General features: G+C 36.3%; 1 protein-coding gene across 6 annotated transcripts in view; it reads right to left on the reverse strand.

The window, feature by feature from the left end:
• The window catches only part of AGMO (alkylglycerol monooxygenase), a 381935-nt gene that overhangs the window by 318791 nt on the left and 42374 nt on the right, over positions 1 to 20770 (reverse strand). For 2 of the 6 annotated variants that reach the window (XM_078441704.2, XM_078441706.2), the window contains 2 exons: positions 10344 to 10624; positions 8329 to 8459 (listed from right to left, as the gene is read on the reverse strand). In XM_078441704.2, the coding sequence (XP_078297830.1) occupies positions 8329 to 8459; positions 10344 to 10466 (254 nt within the window). In that variant the 5' untranslated portion in view covers positions 10467 to 10624. Of the gene's footprint in view, positions 1 to 8328; positions 8460 to 10343; positions 10660 to 20770 lie in introns of those variants that run through there. The other 4 variants (XM_078441721.2, XM_078441711.2, XM_078441730.2 and 1 more) reach the window with 4 other exon arrangements.

Raw genomic sequence — 20770 nt, forward strand, 5'->3', positions numbered from 1 at the left:
TCAAAAGCCAAGAAACTTACATAGAAGGCTTTGGCCAGCCTCAATATCAGCAGATCTCTATTCCTGCCTGCTAAAATCTTAAAAGTTTATATAGAGCTCTTTCTTTTTTTAATGTTTGTTTATTTTTGAGAGAGAGAAAGAAAGGGAGTGTGAGCAGGGGGGTGGGCAGAGACAGGGTGTGGAGGATCCGAAGCGGGCTCTGTGCTGACAGCAGAAAACCCAATGCGGGGCTTGAACTCACTAACCATGAGATCATGACCTGAGCCAAAGTCGGACGCTTACTTGATTGAGCCACCCAGGCACCCCTGCATCTCTTTCTTTTTTAATATAATTTATTGTCAAATTGGTTTCCATACAACTCCCAGTGCTCATCCCAACAAGTGCCCTCCTCAATGCCCATCACCCACTTCCCCCTCTCCCCCATGCCCCATGAACCCTCAGTTTGTTCTCAGTATTTAAGAGCTTATAGAGGTCTTAACAGGGTTCAGTCACGTATTCAGTCCAAATGGTCTCAACACCTTTTTCTTCAAAGGTTTCATCCTTAAAACAGCTGCTAGTATGACAATAGTAGCAGATTATATATTCCAAGGACAGGGAGAAGGTAAGGAGACTCTGATTGCCTTAGTCTAGCTCAAGAGTCATCCAGTGAAACATCCTCCCAATAACCTCCTCTAACAATTAATTATATGGCTAGAAAGAGCAGTTTTGTCCCTGAGGGTGAGTTCTTGATCCAAGGGAACTGCCTATGCAGAACTCCTGTCACACCCAGCCATGTCTTGCATATTTCAGAATCCCAATCAGAAAAGCTCTGAGACTACTTGCAGGACCTTCATGGGCCTTTTTCCTGGTCGGGTCCTCCAGAAGGCCAACCTATGCAGAGGTGTAGACTACTAGACATGACAAGGTAATCCAGAGTGACTTTTTCTAGATATGCAGACAGAGCTGGGACAAGCATTCTGGGATGGTCACATACAAGTGTTTGTCATCCATCATGAGAGAATAGGCCATGGGCCAGGGACTCCCACACTGTTCTGAAACTCTGAGGAATCCAAAATCTCAATATATAAAACTTGTCTTCCAATTTGTTACCCAGGTTATTTATTACGTTGTTCATGGCAAATTATGCTCAGAGACTAATCATTTATTTAAGGCAGGTTTACTGTGGGATTTATAATTTATAATAACAATATTTCACAAGCCAGTGGCATATAGGATCATGCCTCTTAATAAGCCGATAAATAAATAAAAACTCCAAACCAATGGTAGATTAATTACACTCTTGTTTTAGGCAAAGGGGAGATGGAAGAAATGAAGCCCAGATTTAGTGAAGGTATGCATTTCTATGGGTTGGTTATCAGAAGAGTTAGCTTAGTCACCAAGAGCTGATGTGTAGCTGTCAGCACAAGTTGAAAGGCCCTTGTTGCTAGAGCACAATGCTGGCAGAGCAAAGGCACGAGTGTTGGTGGGCAAGATGATTTCTTTCATGGGGCTGCCACACTGTTTTCACCACTGCCAGCAAGAAGCAGCCTTGTCATGGCAGGAGGTATTGTCCCAGGGTCTTAAGTGAGCTATGTAGGTCAGCAAAGAGCAGCTTTGCCAATTTGCAAGTAGCTTGAACAATTTTCTTTAAGTCCTCACAAAGTCTTGCTTTTTAAACTTTAAACATCCATTACATCATATGTTCCTATCAAAAGCATTTAGTAGCACATTATGATGGCATTGTCCTGACAAGGCTTCCTCAATGTAAAGAAATTCATTCCTTAGATCAAAGCAACTTTGCTTGAGCCATGTTGAAATCACAACAAACTAATACACAATATTTATCAAGGTGGAGGATAGGATTCAACAAATCATTCAATAAATTTGAGAATCTACTAGGTGCCAGGTACAATAGGAGATTGGGAGGACACACTGGTGAACAGGGCAATCAAAATTACCTGCCTCATCAATGTCCCATCTATCCAGAATCTTCTTTTTTTTTTTTTTTAAAGGTGCTATCTCCCTAGTCAGTTCCACAGACAATTGAAAAATTGAAATAGGTTTTGAAGATACTAAAATTTCAATACAAGAAAGAGGGTCCCTGGAAAACTTCCACTTGCAAAACAAAGAGAACCTGCCTATAATTGAAATACTTCTTTATTTCCTGTACAGGTGCCAGGTCTTGAGCAGACACCCAATTTATTACTCTGTCAACTTACTTATTAGGGTTGACACAAATCGAGCTGAAATATGCCTGACATTCTACAGTCAATACTTTTTTTTTTTTTCACACTTTAGCAAGAAGCCAAACCTTTCCCAAAGCAAAGGCAAAGTGGGAGAAGCTATGGGAGTTAAATTCCCTGCTTTCTATCAGCAAGATGAATATGATCCTCTTCCATCATAGATGGGGAAAAACAGCAATGGAGTGCCCACAACTAAAAACAATTCAGCAAAGGGATACAGCTGGGAAATGATTACCAAGCTCTGGAAAGCCCTTGATTGCAGGAAATAGCACCTACATTTTCAAAAATGTTCCCACCAGACCTTGAATCATAAACCAAAGCTCCTTCCTCTTTTTCTTCCCAACTCCTCAGTCCTCTCCCAGGCCTGACCCCCAGCGTATGACTCTGCACTGTGGAATTCAAAGCAACTCTCTAAACTCCATCCTGTGGGAAGAGACATATGTAACATGTATGAATGTAGTGAACTTACTTTATCAAGTGGAGATGAAATCTGGGGGTACCACAGGGGCTTTGCATAACCAAATAGGAGATTCCTTTTACTCAGTAAGTTTGAATGCAAGATGAAGTAAATGGTCTAAATACAAGAAGGCATTAGAATCCTCTAATCAACAACCTGCATTTACAGGGGCTTTCCTCTCAGTCTTTTTTCTTCACAATTTCTCCCCAAATAGTTATTTTCTCTTGCATCCGAGGTATGCCTTTAGTAAAAGAAAGTTAATGTTTATGCAACATTTCTCTTAAAACTAGAAATTTGCCCTGTCAATGTTTAGTTGCTGTAAAATCCAGCAAGTTACGAAATTGCTATCCCAGGACTGATCCTGAATTTTTTAAAGGATGAAATTAATTTAAAATATTGAGATTAAAAAAAAGTCAACACATTGGAATTAATATTAACTAAGGATTGCAAATTACAAAGCTGTGCAGTTCTCAAAGTGATCTCAATTCGAGAGTACCCATCATCAAAAGCAGAAAGGTAATGTTGAGCATGTTGTCCACCCGTCACTATCTCAGAGCTAATTTAAGATATGCGAAAATTTGGATCAATGGACCCTAAAATTATCTAATTTTCAAATACTCCCATGCTCTAATCATCGCTCAAGCAAGTGAAATTTGATGTAATGATCTTATTATAAACTTAAAATTTCATAAACGGGTTTCAGAGTAAGTGAAATTTTGTACTCAGGCCTTACAGACACCTGCCAATTTATACTAGTTCATTATTGCCATCAGAGCTGTGTGTAAGGTCTGATTTGGCCAGGTAATGCAAAATTGAAAGAAATCAATAAGGTATTTTTTGTTTCTAGTAATTTTGTCTTGTAAATCAGAAAATAAACTAACATTTGAGTGAGATCATTCTACATATCTTTACAAGCTTCAGGAAGTTAGAAACAAATATATTTAGACTATATATATTTTTTCCAAAAATAATTATTATTTATTTATTTCAAAATCTCTTAAACCTAAGCCAGGACCTTTCCCTATCTGTAAAGCTACTGCCCCTTTTGCTCCATCTAGTGGAACATTGACTTTTGCTCAGTATTAACAGAATACATAATACAACCTCTGCCTCCTAAAGACAGATAAAATTTGTACTGCTAGTTCTTACTCTGAAGTGAAATTACATTTATGAAGCAGTCATTTCATCTCTTTCTACAACAACAAAACCATAGACTTTTATAAGCACAGTATAGTAAATTTGGAAGAAGCAAATTTGCTACATTCTTTACTTTGCAAGAAGTAAACTACTTGAAGTAATTCAATTTCTCTACTGAATAAGTAAAAGGAAGCTTGCTTGCATCATTAGGGAAGGTTAGTCTAATAGCAGTCTCTGAAGTTCCACAATTAATAACAAAGGCAAATTCTGTTCATAAAGTTTGAGGTAAAAGTTAAGAGGAAACGAGGCATTTTCTCTAGCAAATATAATTAACAAACCAACACATTTTAAAAATGTATTTTCTTCACCCAAAGTGTTTTTTTTAATAATTTTCAAGGTTGATAAGATGCATTAATATTAATAACAAAATAGCACTATTAACATTACATATATGCATTTATTTCTTATTCTGGGTAATGAGTAAATGCTTATTAAAGTCCTTATCCAAAATGACAGGCACTTATTTGTTAGAAGTCTGATGTCGCCAAAGGCAATATTGCTTCTGATACTATAGTCTAATATAAAAACCCAGTACACAATTTTCCTTTATTCTCCAATCCCACCCCAAGGAGTCAAAGTATTTTAAAGAAGTTTAATTTCCTCCTCATGAATTTTTTTTTTTTTAATGAATTGAAACTTTCTTGTCAGGAATGGAAAATTCCATGGCAGTCATGGCCAGTAAAACTGTGCATATGTATGGTTGAATATTGTGGAGCTAGCTCCATAGTAAAAACTGGCAATGACCCATATGTATTAAAAGTGGAGTGTCCCCAACTTATTTGAAAATTTACCTACTTAAATTATCCTCCAACCTATTGCAATTTGATTTATAATCTGCTGTTTCAACAAACTAAATGAACCCATTAAAAACAAACATACTGTAGATATTTATATCGGGAATAAAATTTCTCCGGGGAGGATGCAATTTATGGAAGCAGAAACATTGGAAGGAAGTAACAAATTGAGGTCCTGGTTTTCTAATGAAGAATTGGAAATTGAGTTCTGCTCAAATAAGCAGGAAAAAAAAAAAAAAGAGATGTGATTATTTTTCACTCATTAGCATTTAGGTCAGTAGCAGGATATTTCACAAGTTTTAGATAGCTTTTTTTAAAAATAGATTTAGTAATTATTTTGTTAAGTTTAATTTTTATAGTCACATATGCAAGTCATTGATAGAAAGGCAGATTATCTACATATGCTACCCTGCATTTAATTATGATAAATACAAATTATCTGTCTATAACTTCAGAACTAGATTCTAATGAGGAAGAGTCTGCCTACTAGATTCCAGAAGAACAAAACAGATGCAGGTCTGCCCAGAATCTGGTTCTTAGGACAGATGGACTTTTATTGCACGTCATGGTCTGTCTGACAGGCTTATAAACAAGATATAATCTTGCCTATGATTAATATTTTCCCTTACATAAATATTTGAAAGACACAGCATGTATCTTTTCTATCAATATGTTAAGTATGCTACTACCTTCAAGATACTTTGAATTTTATGTAATAATGAAATTGACATCCTCAAACAAACGTTGTTTTTCCTCAAAGTCTGCAAACAGCATTTCCATTACATGAATGGCAAAGTGGAAAAACATGTTCATGGTTTCACTTTGATTTCCACAACCTTTTGTCAGAGGCCACATGCCTACTTGGAATTATTATCCAACATGTAATTACCTACAAGCAGATTAACGAATGGTATACTACCATTTTTTTCACAATAAGGTATTTTAAGGATGTGGCAAGCCCCTGTTGCTGGTGTAGAAAATGAAATTAGTCCCTTGGAGAGGATATAATCAATGCCGTGTTAATCTAACCTTCAGTTGTTAATGATTTGCACGAGGATTCCCCTTGACGCTGAAATATTGTTTTAAGAGTTTCTGTTAAATCCCCCTTCTTGTCTTTTGCCGAAAGGGGATTGAGTGGAGTGGATCCTGTGGATCAGCTTTTCTTCTCTGCTTGTGTGTGTGTGTGTGTGTGTGTGTGTGTGTGTGTGTGTGTTTAATAGGAACAAAATACATGAAAATATTTTTACATTTCTTTTTCAAATAATCTGCTTTGCTGAAATGTTGTAAGTAGAAAGTTATGAAAAATAAAGTCCTTGAAAAACTTACAAAATTATCCACAATTTCATAATTTAGAATTGCTGTTCAAACCTACAGGAACAACAACAACAACAACCAATTTGCCATTCCTTTTCAAAATACAATTATGGAAAAATATGCTCCACATTCAAGTTCACAGCATTTCACCTTTCTTTCAAAGGGCACCAGGGCAAAGAACTAGTGTTAGCTTAAGGAGTGCTGTGGGGAGTGGGATGTGAAGGAAAAGAACTGTGTGTTCCATCCTGGAAGGACTGCATTGTTTTGGTCCTTCTCACTCTCTCTCTCCCGTTCTCTCCCTCTCTCATCTTCTCTCTTTCTTTCTCTCCCTGTCTGCCTCTCTCTCCTCCCCATCTCCCTCATCCTTTTTAGATATAAAAATCTATATCATATATACATATATATATATGATACTTGTGTATCCTGTTAAAATTCCATACCCTAATCCTCAGTGTTGCTGAGCAGATTTATGCAGTATATATTTCTAGTGGTTATCATGTTATGATAAAAGAATAATCTAATTCCACTTGTGGCCACAGCCAAATGTGAAAAAGTAAAACTAATGCTGACGCGTTCATACAGCTCCCTGATGTCTCCCTGAGCTCTTAATAAATTCGTTCCAACTCAACAAAATATGTGATCCCCAATTGTACCTTCAGGGTACCTCTCAGTTATCAAGTTATTCTTAAAGTTCATTAGTTGTTGCATTTCCATGAACTCATACACTTAACTTCTTCAGAATGAACTACAGTAAACAACTGGCTTGTTTTCAATAATCAAATCTACATGTCCTTTGAGTATGTTGAATGTATTTCTTGTTCAGTTTTGTTCAAGGGAGACAGAAGATAGAGGAAATTATGTATAATGGTAAACTCTTATTTAGCGTATTCTGGGAATTAACTACAAAGAACTTGAGATATTTTCCTCTGACAACAACGTGCACACATAAGAGTAGTTTTTCAGACATTATTATGATGATTATGATAATGATGATTATTTTATACCCATTAGCCTACTTTTCCATAGTAACACTTATGAAAGAAATTTTACTTTTAGGTTCATTGTTATCTAAACAATTTTTACAATTACATGAAATTATTCTACCTTTTCTTGAATATCTTTGCATTTTCATTTTAAAAAATCCACCTTGGGGGATACCTAGGTGGCTCAGTTGTTAAGCATCTAACTCTTGGTCAGGATCTCAGGGTTTCGTGAGTGCAGGTCCTGCGTTTAGCTCTGTACTGACAGTGCAGAGTCTGCTTGGGATTCACCCTCCCCCCCTCTCTCTACCCCTCCCTGCTTGCATGCACACATCACTCTCTCTCTGTCTCTCAAAATAAATTAATAAACTTTAAAAAATATATTAAACTAAAAAAAAAATCTAGCATGTACCTGATAACATTCCAGGCAGAGGAGTTAAAATTATGAATAAAGATCCTTCTTGCTCTCAAGATGCATGCAAGTTATCAGGAAGGGCTGGGAAGAAAACAGGTGAGCATAATACCATGTGACAATTCTAATCTGGGGTAAGCACAAGGACACATGAGGCCATAGTGAAGTGGTGTCTAAAGCAGGCTTAGGAAGAAAGGGAAGATTTTCTGAACAGTGTGGCTCTTCAAGAAAAGTCTATGTTTAGACATAAGAAATGAATTAGAGTTAGCCATATGAATGGCTTTCCAAGCAGAGGGAAGCATGTGTGACATCTGGGCAATGGCAAATGATGAAGGATGGAAGGAACAAATATTGGAAAGAGGGAAGGAGAATGAAGAAAGCAAAAGCAAGGATAGATGGACAAAGGCTTCAATAGATCAGGAAAAAAATTCAGACATTATCCTTAGGCAATATGGAACCTATGAAGAATTTTCACCAGATCCACATCATGGAAATGTTTGGCTGAAAATGAGGTAGCACTAGAAACAGGACCAGAGGCCACTTAGGAGATCATGTAGTAATACAAAGCTTTGTGCAACCTTTAGTAGGGGGTGTCTATATCCCAGATTGCTAGAGCATGTGAACTTGCCAGAGGCAAATTAATTTTCCAGTAGAGAACTAGACCATAACTCAGGACTGGGACTAGGTGAAACACTTTGTGCACAAAATTTAAGGGGGGGGGGGGCAAAAAAAAACCTCAGTAATCAAGATAAATAATATTTAGAACAATATCTTTTAAAATGAATATAAAAACAGATCTCCGGTGAACAAAATATAATACATTTAAATAATGACAGTAACTGAATTCTTTGGGGATATATGTGAAAACAGACAAACTCCCATACAATGGGTTCCTTTTCCATCTTATTTAGAGAATTTCAGTTTATTCACTCTATATGGCCAACCAACTCACCTTGGAAGCCGAGAAAGAATGCCGGCTGATATTGATGTTAATGCATCATCCAAACGACCTGGTGCCTTCCCTTTGAGAATCCAGCTGACAACCAGTTCAAGAAGCATTAAGGAAATGAAAAATGGAGTTGCCTGGAAAGGAAATGGCACAAAAAAAGATGCTATTGTGCTCGGTATGAAATTTTTCCACATTTCCTGATTAGTCATTCCAGAAGTAGGAGGCCCAGAGTGACATCTCGTAGGAGAAGGCATAAACCTATGCTAGAGGATCATTTCCTCCCAATAGGCAAAGAAATCTGATTATTTCGGACATATACTAAACAGGTGCTCAAAATCTATCATCCAGTTTGTAAATGAAATATAACCATCAATGTAGCCATGATAATTCTGCCAAAAAATAATAAGATTAGGAGGGATGGGTTTCAAGTTAGATCTAAAAAAATACATTTTAAAATAAGTACAATAATCAGAAGTCTATTATCTATAAGATGGACCTTCTTTTAAAGGCTTTACTTAGGATGCACATATTGCTAGTTTTTTTTATATCAGAATTATAGGAATGACAAAATTGAGACTGTAGGAACAAAGAATTTTCTTTTGAGTATTTGAGAGGATTTGATCATTTAAAATGTGTATTTATTTTTAATTTTTAAAATTTTTTAACGTTTATTTATTTTTGAGAGAGAGACGAACACAATGTGAGCAGGGGAGGTGCAGAGAGAGAAGGAGACAGAGAATCTAAAGCAGGTTCCAGGCTCTGAGCTGTCACCACAGAGCCCGATGCGGGGCTCGAATTCATGGATAGTGGGATCAGGACCTGAGCTGAAGTCGGACGTTCAACCGACTGAGCCACAGAGGCGCCCCTAAAATGTGTATTTAAAATACAATTCAAGGGGTGCCTGGGTGGCTCAGTCGGTTGAGCGTCCGACTTTGGCTCAGGTCACGATCTCGCGGTCCGTGAGTTCGAGCCCCGCGTGGGGCTCTGGGCTGATGGCTCAGAGCCTGGAGCCTGCTTCCGATTCTGTGTCCCCTCTCTCTCTGCCCCTCCCCCGTTCATGCTCTGTCTCTCTCTGTCTCAAAAATAAACGTTAAAAAAATAAAAAAATAAATAAATACAATTCAAGTTTTATTCATTCAAATATATTTTTGTGTTGTAATAGGTATTTTTAGGCTCTACCATGGATAACAAATATTAAACTAAGCTTGGTATTATAATACAAAAAAAAATGATTTATGAAGATGTGAGTACCACATTTTTCGTCTTAAAAAACTCAGAAAGAAGGAATAATATCAAATCCTGAAAAAGTTATGGGTTTCACTCACTTGGAAGCCGATCATGAATTCTGAAGTTTCTAAACTGAACTCCCAAGAACATATTCTCTGATGTCATTTTTTTCCCCTTATTTCTGGTCTGAACTAGTAAGTGTTATAGGAACAACTTTGACAGGGTGGGGAACTTAGGTATTCAAGTTCTAATTCTGGATATTTCCACTTCCAATCATAGCCAGGAACCAGAAGTAAAAAGTGCCTCTGAACACTTCAGAATTTCAAAGAAAACTTGGTTCAAGTTCAAACTTAGGAAGTCAGAGTTGGACTCAGTCAGCTCTATATCCATTCTGCAGAACTACTCTACCAAATTGAAGAGGAAATAGTTTCCTGGGAGGTGGTTTGCCCTTTAAAACCAAAATTGTTACAAAGTTTACTGATGTCATATAACCATTGAGCTCTGAGCTTCTGACAGCTAAATTTGTAACACCACTGTGTCCAGGAAAACTTCATAAAGTTTTATCATATTCTGCCGTGACATATCCGAGGAGAGGAGGTTAATAGGAGAAACTGGCTATAGGTATTACATTCAAGTAGAAATTCTAATTTTGCTCCGTGCCTTTATGAAACTGAATTATTTTTTTAGAATTTAACAATTTGAAGAATGAAAGTGAACAAAACCCCAGGATGTGTTGAACTTACTTCTCATTAAGAAAAAAGTTACTATAGCCTCTTACCAGATAGTCTCACCTGTTTTACATAATCGGGTACCTCTTCCAGTGTTTGGAATGACGTTTCATTGGGCTTCATCATGTAAAACATCATGCGAACTCCCTGGGAAACTGAAACATCCTGTTGGGCTTCTGGGTTCATGTCTGCCCTTGCTTGATTCCCAGCTGGAGAATATTTGTGATTCAGTGGTTGAAGCCAGAGGCTGGACAAAGAGGACGAGCTGTGCTGCACAGAACAAGCCCTTTGTCAGAGAACAGCTAGAAACAAAGCTCCGTGGAGAACATAGCCAACAGCAGATTCTGTGTAGGGAGACAGGAAAACACAGAGATCAAGAAGGAGTTCAGAGTTCACTGGGTGCAGGACATGTGAGGGAGGGAAAGGGGAGTAATCAGACCCAAATCAAAGATAAACAGAGGAGTTTGACTGTAGGTGGAGTAACTAAACATTTAAAAATGAAAAGGAGACAAACAAACAAAACAAAGACAAGTGCTTAGAAAGGAGAAGAAAAAAGTGCTAACAGGTTCCTGCTGAAAAAGTAGGTGGTGATTCAAGATTCAAATCACAAAAGAAAAATTTTTTTGTTTTGTTTTGTTTTGTGTATTAATTCACATGGTATTCAGTTTGTTGTCTCTCCACGGATTCCTATTTCCTGAAAGGGCAGTGTGTTGTAATCTCAGTAAGACCAAGTTTCAAAGTCTATAAGTACTGAATATATCACACTGGCTATTGCCTATACGCTTCTGGATTTGTATGGTGTTAACTTCTGAATGTTTGCAAACCTATTTAGGGACATTTGGCTTATTACATGATCTCCCACATTTAATGGAACCTTGGCTAATCACATCTGTATTCTTCTTATGGGGCCTCTCTGAGGAAGCTGACAAGATGTTGCTGCAAGACCTTATCTGTGTTTTGCAGGAGGAGCATAAGTTGGTTTTGCCTTCCAGGGAGATGAGAGGACACCTTGTCAATTGGTCACCAGTGAATGAGTGGATGTTTCCTGAATAACTTCAGCTCTTTACCTAGAATGGCAGTGATCACTCATTAGCTACCAACTCATCTTTTAAACATGATTATGTACATTTTATTAAATTATCAATGCATGATTGTTTTAGGAAAAAAATAGGAACTACAGATAGACAATAAATAAATTAATACCCAGAGACACTATTAACTTTTTGGTGTATGAATAGTCAATTCTGCTGTTTTGTGATATACATGTTGCTAAATATCAGTATAATATGCAAAGTTGTCCAATAAAAACTATGAGGCTTATGAGAGAAATAGGATTAGGGTGCAATACTCAAAAACTCTGTAATGATCCATAAGGAGAAGAAGAAAAAGAAGAAGAAGAAGAAGAAGAAGAAGAAGAAGAAGAAGACGACCTGATGGCACTTCATCTTGAAAAAGACCTGACATTTGTTTGTGGAAGTGGGCATTGGAAAGGGGCAGAACTTGAGTTATTGTGGAGAATTGAAGGAGACTTATCTGAAATGAGACAGAAGGTTATAAAAACAGATACAGGTACTGTGGCTCATAACGTAGAGGTGAAGTGAAGATGATGGTAGTTGCTTAAGATGTGTGAATATGTGTGCGTGTTGTGTATTTTGAAGCCTTTCAGTTCAGTTGGGTGCAACATTTAATATTCGCCTGGCGTTTCTCACAGACAAAATCACGCATAGGTTTGGATGAAAAGTTCCAATTATTCCCTAATAGTATCAATACCCTGTTGGAACAAATTAGTACTTTAAAAATACTGCAGAAGTGACTGTGCTTTCAGACAGTCCCATTACAAATGAATACATGTATATATCCCATTACAAATGAATACACATACATGTTTAATAAAACTGATCATCCGAAGCAGTACTTTATTACCTGCTTTGAACATTGCTGAAATTACAAATGTAATGCAGTATGGGGCAAAAACTCCAAACACAACTGTTTAACAAGTAAAAATTAGCACCACTCCTTCCCCTCAACACACACACACATAACTTCTCTTCAGCTTCATAAATACAATTTCTTTCAGTGGATATTTTGCCATATTTGTGGTTTCCTACAAAAATTTAGTTGTAGTCACCATTATTATTTTCATGATGTAAGTGCGTTCAAACATATGCATATTGTTTGACTTTATGTAATGGACCATATTAAACATAAGAGATAGCAGCTTTCCTTCCTGGAGTCAACAACTTATCTGGAACATTGTTCCACTCGTACCTGGTTAGACAGGATTGTTTTGTTTTGTTTTGTTTTGTTTTGTTTTGTTTTGTTTTACTGACTGCAGAGATATATGTGTGTGTATTTGCCTATATTCCAAGCAGGAATACAAAAATACAATATTATTTTAAGTATTTAAAATAGCAGAACATGAATACAAAGAATTAGTTACAGAAATGACAGAAGAAGTGAAAAGTCAAATAGGAGCACAGAAGCAATCTAGAGATTAAGATCAATAGGAAGTCACTAGCATCTCTAATCTACAGGGACAAAAAAAAGGTGGGTGTGTGGATACTGCTCAGAGACTCAGTCACCCTTGGGAGGTTTGAACCACGATGGGCCTAATATGATGGTCCACCATGGAGCAAACCCAAAAAACAATACCCAAAGCAAAGAGGAATTAGAAAAATGTATGCTGGCTACTGGCTCCTTCCAGCCAACCAAACTCCAAGCACTACTCTTCATTGGCCTCAGTGAGTGGGAACCAGTTAAAAGAAAAGCCTAGGAAAAGAAGTCTGCAGGGCCTAGTCCCTGGAGATACACAGTAGGGAAGCAGAAGGGGAGGGAATGCATCTGAGGGAAAAGCCAACCAAGGATGAGCACACCATCATAACTTAACTGTTTCTCCACTGCTGTGCAGTTAAATGCAGGGTTCCAGTTTTAGCTAATAAATTTAATGCATCAATGGACATCATGGTATAAATATCTTGTCTACTTGTGTACATTTTTGTGTCAAATAGATTCCTAGCAGTGGAATTATGTTGTCGAAGGGTATGTAAAATTTATGCTTTGATAGTTGCTGCCAAATTCACCTCCAAAACTGTGTTTGACTCTTGCTAAGACTGGATACTATCAATCTTTTATAGTTTTAAGCCAATTGGGGAAAATGACATCTTGTTTTAATTTGCATTTCCCTAGTGATTTTGAAAATCTTTGCAATACATTTATTAGTCATTTATTTTTCTTCATGTGTGATTTATTTTTAAATATATATTGCCCATGATTTTATATTATCTTTCTGTATTTATTTATAGGCTATTTGTATTCTCTATATATTTGTGTTTTGCTCATGTATGTGGCAAATGTTCTCTCAGTTTTTATTTTTATTTTAACTTTGTTATACACGTTGTCATACAGTAATTGTAACTTTATGTTATTTATTTTTATTTTATTACTTCTGCTTTTGAGTCTTGTTTATGTTTTTCTCACCAGAACTCTACAAAAATAACCTTCTATGTCTTCTTCTAGAATTTTCACAGGATTTTTCAGTTCTTCCACACTATTCTACATATCTGCAATGTTTCCATGCTCTCCACCCAATGTATGTGCCTATTCTGTACTGGTATCATGTTGCCTTGATTACTGCCATATTGTAATAAATTTTGGTAACTTGTGGAACAACTTTTCACTTGTGAATTTTATTTTTCAAAAATTTTAAACTATTTTTCACTATTTATTCAAATGGATCTATTTAAACTAAACTTGAAAAAATTCTATTGGCATTTTATGTGGAACTTCATTAAATTCATGGATTGATTTGGAAGAACTGACATCATACTCAATACACACGACAATCATTTAAACCTAGTTTTGTATTTAAGTGATGCCAGTGCTAACTACCAATCCTTGTATTTCTTATCCTCTCCATTTTTTTTTAAGATTTATTTTTACATAATCTGTCCCCTCAATGTGGGACTCAAATCCACAACCCCAACCAAGTTCAAGAGTAATATGCTCTACCGACTGAGCCAGCCAGGCACCCCATCCTCTTCATTCTTGATTTTTTTTTTTTTTTGTACTGACACAGGTAGCAAAGTTTTCCCTCTCCTTTTTTCCAGAAGGTTATATAATTGTATATCTTAACGTAATTTTTTTCTCACTTATATATGTGAAGAACACCTTGGCTAAATACAAAATCATCGGAAACAAGATGTATAGAATAGATAGTTGAACTCTATACTAGAACCAGAAAAAGGAAACCTGAAATAGTTCTAGGTGCTTTTCTGTCAGGTTTCTATCCAAAGCCTCTTAGTCAATGGGGCCCTGCTGGCAGTCCCTCCTTTTACTTAATTAAAGGGGAAATGCTTAGGAAGAGCCTGGTACCAGGGATAAGCATCCCATGAGAATACAAGACATGAAAACTGGCCCCACCAGTGTTCTCATTTGCAAATAAATCTGAACGAAAAGACATCAGAAGTTTTTTGTATTGAACAGACATTTAAAAAAAAACAAAACTGATTTGGAACTTCTAAGTGATACTGATAACTGTCCAGTTAGGAAAGAGAAATCACAGTAATGTGAACAGGGAAAATTTAATATTGATAATTGTCAGTTTTAACAATAGAAATGCTTTTCTAGATATGTCTCCTCAAGCAAGGGAAACAGAAGCAAAAATAAACTATTGGGACTACTTCAGAATAAAAAGCTTTTTCAGAGTGAAGGAAATCAACAAAATGACAAGGTGACCTACTAAATGGGAGATGATACTTGGAAATTATATATACGATAAGGGGTTAATATTATATATTTGTACAATTCAACACCAAGAAATACAAATAATTCCATTGAAAATGGTCAGAGAACTTGAACATTTTTTCCAAGGAAGACATATAGATCGCCAACAGACACATGAAAAGATGCTCAATATCACCAATCATCAGGAAAATGGAAGTCAAAACCTAATGAGATACCACCTCACACCTGTCAGAATGGCTGAAATCAAAAAGATAAGAAATAACAAGAGTTGCTGAGGATGTGGTGAAAAAGGGAATCTTGTACACTCTTGGTGGAATGAAAATTGGCACAGTCACTATGGAAAACAGTGTGGAGTGTCCTCAAAAAATTAAAAATAGAGTTACCATATAACCTGGTAATTCTACTACTAGATATTTGCCCAAAGAAAATGAAAAAACTAATTTGAAAAGATATATTCACCCCTATGTTTACTGCAGCCCTATTTACAACAGCCAAAATATTGAAGCAACCCAAATGTCCATCCATAAATGAATGGATAAAGATATGGTATACACACACAATGGAACACTACTCAGACATAAAAAAGAATGAGATCTCGTCATTTGCAACAGCATGGATGTGCCAAGAGGGCATAAAGATAAGTGAAGTAAGTCAGACAAATACCATATTTTTTCACTAATATGTGGAATTTAAGAAACAAAACCAAAGAAACAGAAGAAAAAGACAAAACAAACAGACTCTAATACAGAGAACAAGCTGGTGGTTGTAAGAGGGGAGATGGTTGGTGAGATAAAACAAATAAAGGGGCTTGAGAGTACATTTTTCGTGATGAGCACTAAGTAACGTATAAAATTACTGAATCACTATATTATACACCTTTGACTAACATAACACTGTATATTAATTATACTTCACATAAACAGATAAGAAAATAAAAAAGAATTATCAGCTATAAAAGGGAACTGGAGTAATGAGCAGTGCCTAATAAAAATTGGGGAACTCTAAAAACTAGAGGAGTAGCAGAAGTAAGGAGCAGCCACCACCCTCAGGGCTGGACTGAGAAGCTCATGGGAAATCATGCTGGAGGAGGTCCTTGAGAGGACCATGTTCAGTAGTTGACCCTCGGGCTAAGACCCTGCACAGTCTGCCTAATGTGCCCACAGCATTACGCCTTCAACAATGACTGTCCAGGGCCTGCTTCTGACAGAGCTTAACATCATCTCAGCTAGCATGAAAAAATATTTAAAAGACTCAGATCCATTCTCACAATCAGACAACGAAGTGTGAATTTGGAGATGAGAAGCAATAAACTTCTAACACAAGACATGACCGTCTTTAGTAATTATAGAAAGTCTTTGTTGTTGTCTCTTCTGCAAATTGTACTTAGTTTCAATGTTTATGAAATTATAAATCAGTTAAAAAAATTGATGGGATGCTCATTGTAAGAAGGGGTGTGAGAGAATATATATATTTCTACATTTTCTTTTAGCATTTAACATTTCAGACTAATGTTAAGTCTGAGTTCAATGTGACTTTTTTTCCCCCTTAACTTACCCATTTCTGCCTCTTGGATGCTTGTAGAATATTTTTGTACCCTTGAAGTTAAATAATTCTGGTGTGTTATTTCTTCTTGTGTAAGAATATCTTGAAGAAGTAAACCTCTTACACCTCAAATTTCAAGTCTTCCTTTACTTCAAGGAAATTTTTTGCTATTTTGACTGCTATTTCTGTTCCATTTATTTTTTATACTTTCCCAAAAATGTGATTTATCTCTTTATCACATCCCATTTGTCTTTCATATGTATATATTATCTCTGGGCATCCTCATCTTTGGTTTTCTAATGCTCTCTGATTTGCTCAAACCATACTTGTGACATTTTTTTTTTCACTGCCTCTTTCTTCCTTCTGCTTCTACTTTAAAATCTACAATGACATTATTTGTTTTCTTAAACTCTTTCCTTAACTCTCTTAGTTCCCCTGTTGTGTCTATTTCTTATATAATCTCACTTCTCTTCAAATTTACTTCCTATTTAACTTCTTTATGTGCATAAAACAGTTCTGCCTAAAATTATCCTTAATTTCCTAGGGAATCATACTCAAAAGGAAGTCTTTCATCTACTTTTGGCAATCTCCTTCCCTGCCCTCATCCCTATTTAACCTTGAATGGATACAGGTCTTCTAATGCTTCCTCTCATCCTCAGAAGATGTAGATAACCTTTGTAATACACCCTTAGGTATTTGTAGCACTTCTGAGTTTAGGTTTATCTTATCAGTTCAACCTAAGGACATGGAGGAGGGGCTGCGAATGTGGTCTCCACCCATCTCTGCAAACTTTTTAGTGGCTTGGAACTGATGTATTTTTGGCCAGCTTTGCTTACCTTGGTTCTCACTCTTTGGCCTTCTCTACTCTAGTCATACAAAAAGGCCATTTAAGATATTCTTTCTGTAATTTCTATTTATTGAGGCTGGGGAGGATTGATGGTCTATTATGGAGAGCTTCCAGTCAGAAAATTTGCCTTGTGATTTTAGACTATTTGACAATTGGGGAAAATGAGAATTTGTTTACAAAAAGACTTCTCAGCCTCTGGGTTTTCTGTTTTGTGAGAAAGTCTATACTCCCTTCCACCCCAGATGATCCCATCCTCCTCAGCTGTCATGGATCCTACAGGCCAAAATGACTCCAATTAGAGTGGGCCAGTCCTGACAACCTGTCACATTTCTCACCAGCAGTCCTGACAACCTGCAGATTACAGGGTTTATCCAATACAGCAGAGGGATAAAACTCTGCTTCTGAAAAAGTGTGTTGGAGAAGTTGTTCACTGTAGTCATCTTTCTACTAAGTGTTAAGAATAACACATCAAGGTGAATCTCAAGGTGGATGCAAGAAAGCGACCCTTGCAGGCATTCCTGTTGTTTCTCTTTTTCCTATAAGGACACCAGTCATATCAGATTAGGACCCTACCCTTATGACTGCATTTAACCTTAGTTATCTCTATAAAGGGACATCACCAAACAGTCATATCAGGGGTCAGGGCTTTAATATATGAATTGGGGGGACTCATAATTCAGTCCATAACACTTCTCCATATACCATTCTCTTTAAGCTCTTGAGACAATTTCTGGGAATTAGACTGGAAAACTTCTTTAACATTACCATCTTTAAAAGTTTATTTTTCTGAGATTATAAAAACAATGTATGTTCACTATAGAAATGAAGAAAAATGCTGAACATACTTAAGGAAAAAAGTCATCAAAATCCCACCTATCAGATTAGTGTCTAATTAATATATATTTCTAAAATATTTATTTATTTATTTATTTTGATAGAGAGAGAGAGAGCACATGAGTGAGTGGGGGCAGGAGCAGAGAGAGAGAGGAGAGAGAGAATCCCAAGCAGGATCCATGCTCAGCATGGAGCTCGACAAGGCACTTAATCTCATGAACCATGAAATCATGACCTGAGATGAAACCAAGAGATGGACGTTTAGCCACTGAGTCACCCAGGTGCCCCATGCCTCATTAATATTTTAATGTACATCGATGTTTAAGGCTTCTTCAGAGACATTATTTTACATAAACGAGTCCATACTCTATGTGTAACTTTAGGTCCACTTTTTTACAATTTGGAAGCCTCATGATGAATGACAAAGCCTAAAAATTGAAGATGGTGTGGTCTCTGAATCACTACTTGGAGAGGTATCCATCAATTAGAACATGATATAAGCAAAGTTTAAACTCAGAATGTGTTTGGTGTTTCAGTTATTATTATTTGAGGCTAATGGTGTCCTACTGTACACAAAAAAAGCACTGGAGAGTTTTAAACAGAAGCATCCATAAACTGATATAGGGATTAAAGCCATCAGCCTGATTTCCTTGTGAAGAATAGCTTTTAGAGGGGGAGGGGACAAGTAGAGGCCAGTACAGAAGTGACTGACACAGTCCAGGTGCTGCATGTCGGTGACTTTGACCAGGATGGTTTCAGTGGATGTAGTGAGAAGTGAAAACATTCAACATACATTTTGATGGTAAATCTGAAAGGCTTACTAACAGACTGGATGAGGAAACATGCACAGTTTCAAAAGTCTGGTTTAAGCCAACGGAAGAAGAGTTGTTACTTATTACAACAAACAAAAAGAGGAATTTCACTTTAAACATGATATGAGATGTCTGTAGTCATCTACGTGGAGATGGGTCCAGCAGTTGGATATATAAATCTGGAGTTGAAGGCTCAAAGTAAGGAGAATTATCTATGAATAGAAAGAAGTGCTGACAAGAATAGAATAGCTACAGGCCAAACATGAAAATGATTTCCATATATAGACTCTTCAATCATGTCTGTATGCATAAACACTACTCATTTTAATTCGAAAACCATTTTTGTTATTTTGATTTTCTTTGCATGACAAAATTTTTTGTAGTTCAAATACATAAAACATAAAACATACTTTTCACGTCACTATGCATAATCTCATTATAGAAGTAATTGAAATGGTCTAGCCTATTCCAATTTTAAGATACAATATACAGAAAACATCTATTTTAAGAAACTGCCAAACTGTTTTCCAAAGTGTATGCACTAATTTAGCATCCCAACCAGTATGAGAATTCCAGTTACTCTGCAGGCTTTCTAGCCCTTGGTATATGTAGGCTTATTTTTATTCTTCATAATCTAAATGGTGGCATATTCTTCATCAGATCTAAATGGTGGCATAGTTTGTGGAGAATATTACTGTCATAACACAAAGATCATTATTTTTATTCTTATATATTTCAAAGACAATTGTTTTAAAGAATATAGCTATTTGTTGCCAAAATTTTAATATTGTCTCTAAGAGTCTTTAAATCCTTTGTATTAATACTTTTCATTAGAAAATGGCACCATATGAAACTTAAATCAATCTCTCTATTTTCTTAGATCAGATTTTATTACTTTTGGCCAAAGTCCTTTCCACGACTTAGAAGGCAAAGATCAGGTAGAACATGATCTTTAAAGAAATTTATGGCATACACTTGAGTTCATAGCATAAAAAACAAATAGTATTTCAGAAGTTATTTCTTAAAAATCCCATCAAGCTAATACATCTCATTGTTATTTTAACAGTAGTCAGTGCCAAAAGAGCAACTCAAAGTGCTGTACACATATCAGTGTCAGAATGGATGTAACTCGTCCTTTACAGGATTGATTTTGAGTCAGTGTTGGAATTAACCCAAATGCACAGTGCAGAATAAAAGAATGTGGAAGATCTCAAGAGTATTTCTTGAAATAGCTCATGAGGTTCTCTGCGAAGAGAAGAATTTCTTTTGGAAAATACAAAATAATGCATACGCCACTTGGAGATTAATCTTGTATGTAATAAAATATTTTAAAGGTTCTGACAAGTCCAGCAGCAAATAAATTTATTTTAATTTGCTTGACTTGCAGTTTCTCAATTATCATTTACTGCAGAATTCCTGTTATTCTCCCACTTGCGAATATCTTATAGAATGTATATCACATGGTACATGGTTTGGGGATCGCTATCTAAATCAGGGTCTCTGTATGACTGTTTCTCTTTTAGGGAAAGAAGGGACACCTATCTCTGATAATGGTGATTACTGCACATAATCTGAGAGAACAGTCACTATGAAAGCCTTGTATGTGCTTGAAAATAAATAAAAAGGCAAGATTAGTTCATGTTCTCCACTATCGACAAAAGTGTGTTTCTAATAACACCAGCAGATCAGACAAAGTCCTTTACTTAAATATC

The sequence above is a fragment of the Panthera onca genome, chromosome A2 (assembly GCF_046562875.1).
Source record: "Panthera onca isolate mPanOnc1 chromosome A2, mPanOnc1 haplotype 2, whole genome shotgun sequence".
Taxonomy (NCBI): domain Eukaryota; kingdom Metazoa; phylum Chordata; class Mammalia; order Carnivora; family Felidae; genus Panthera; species Panthera onca.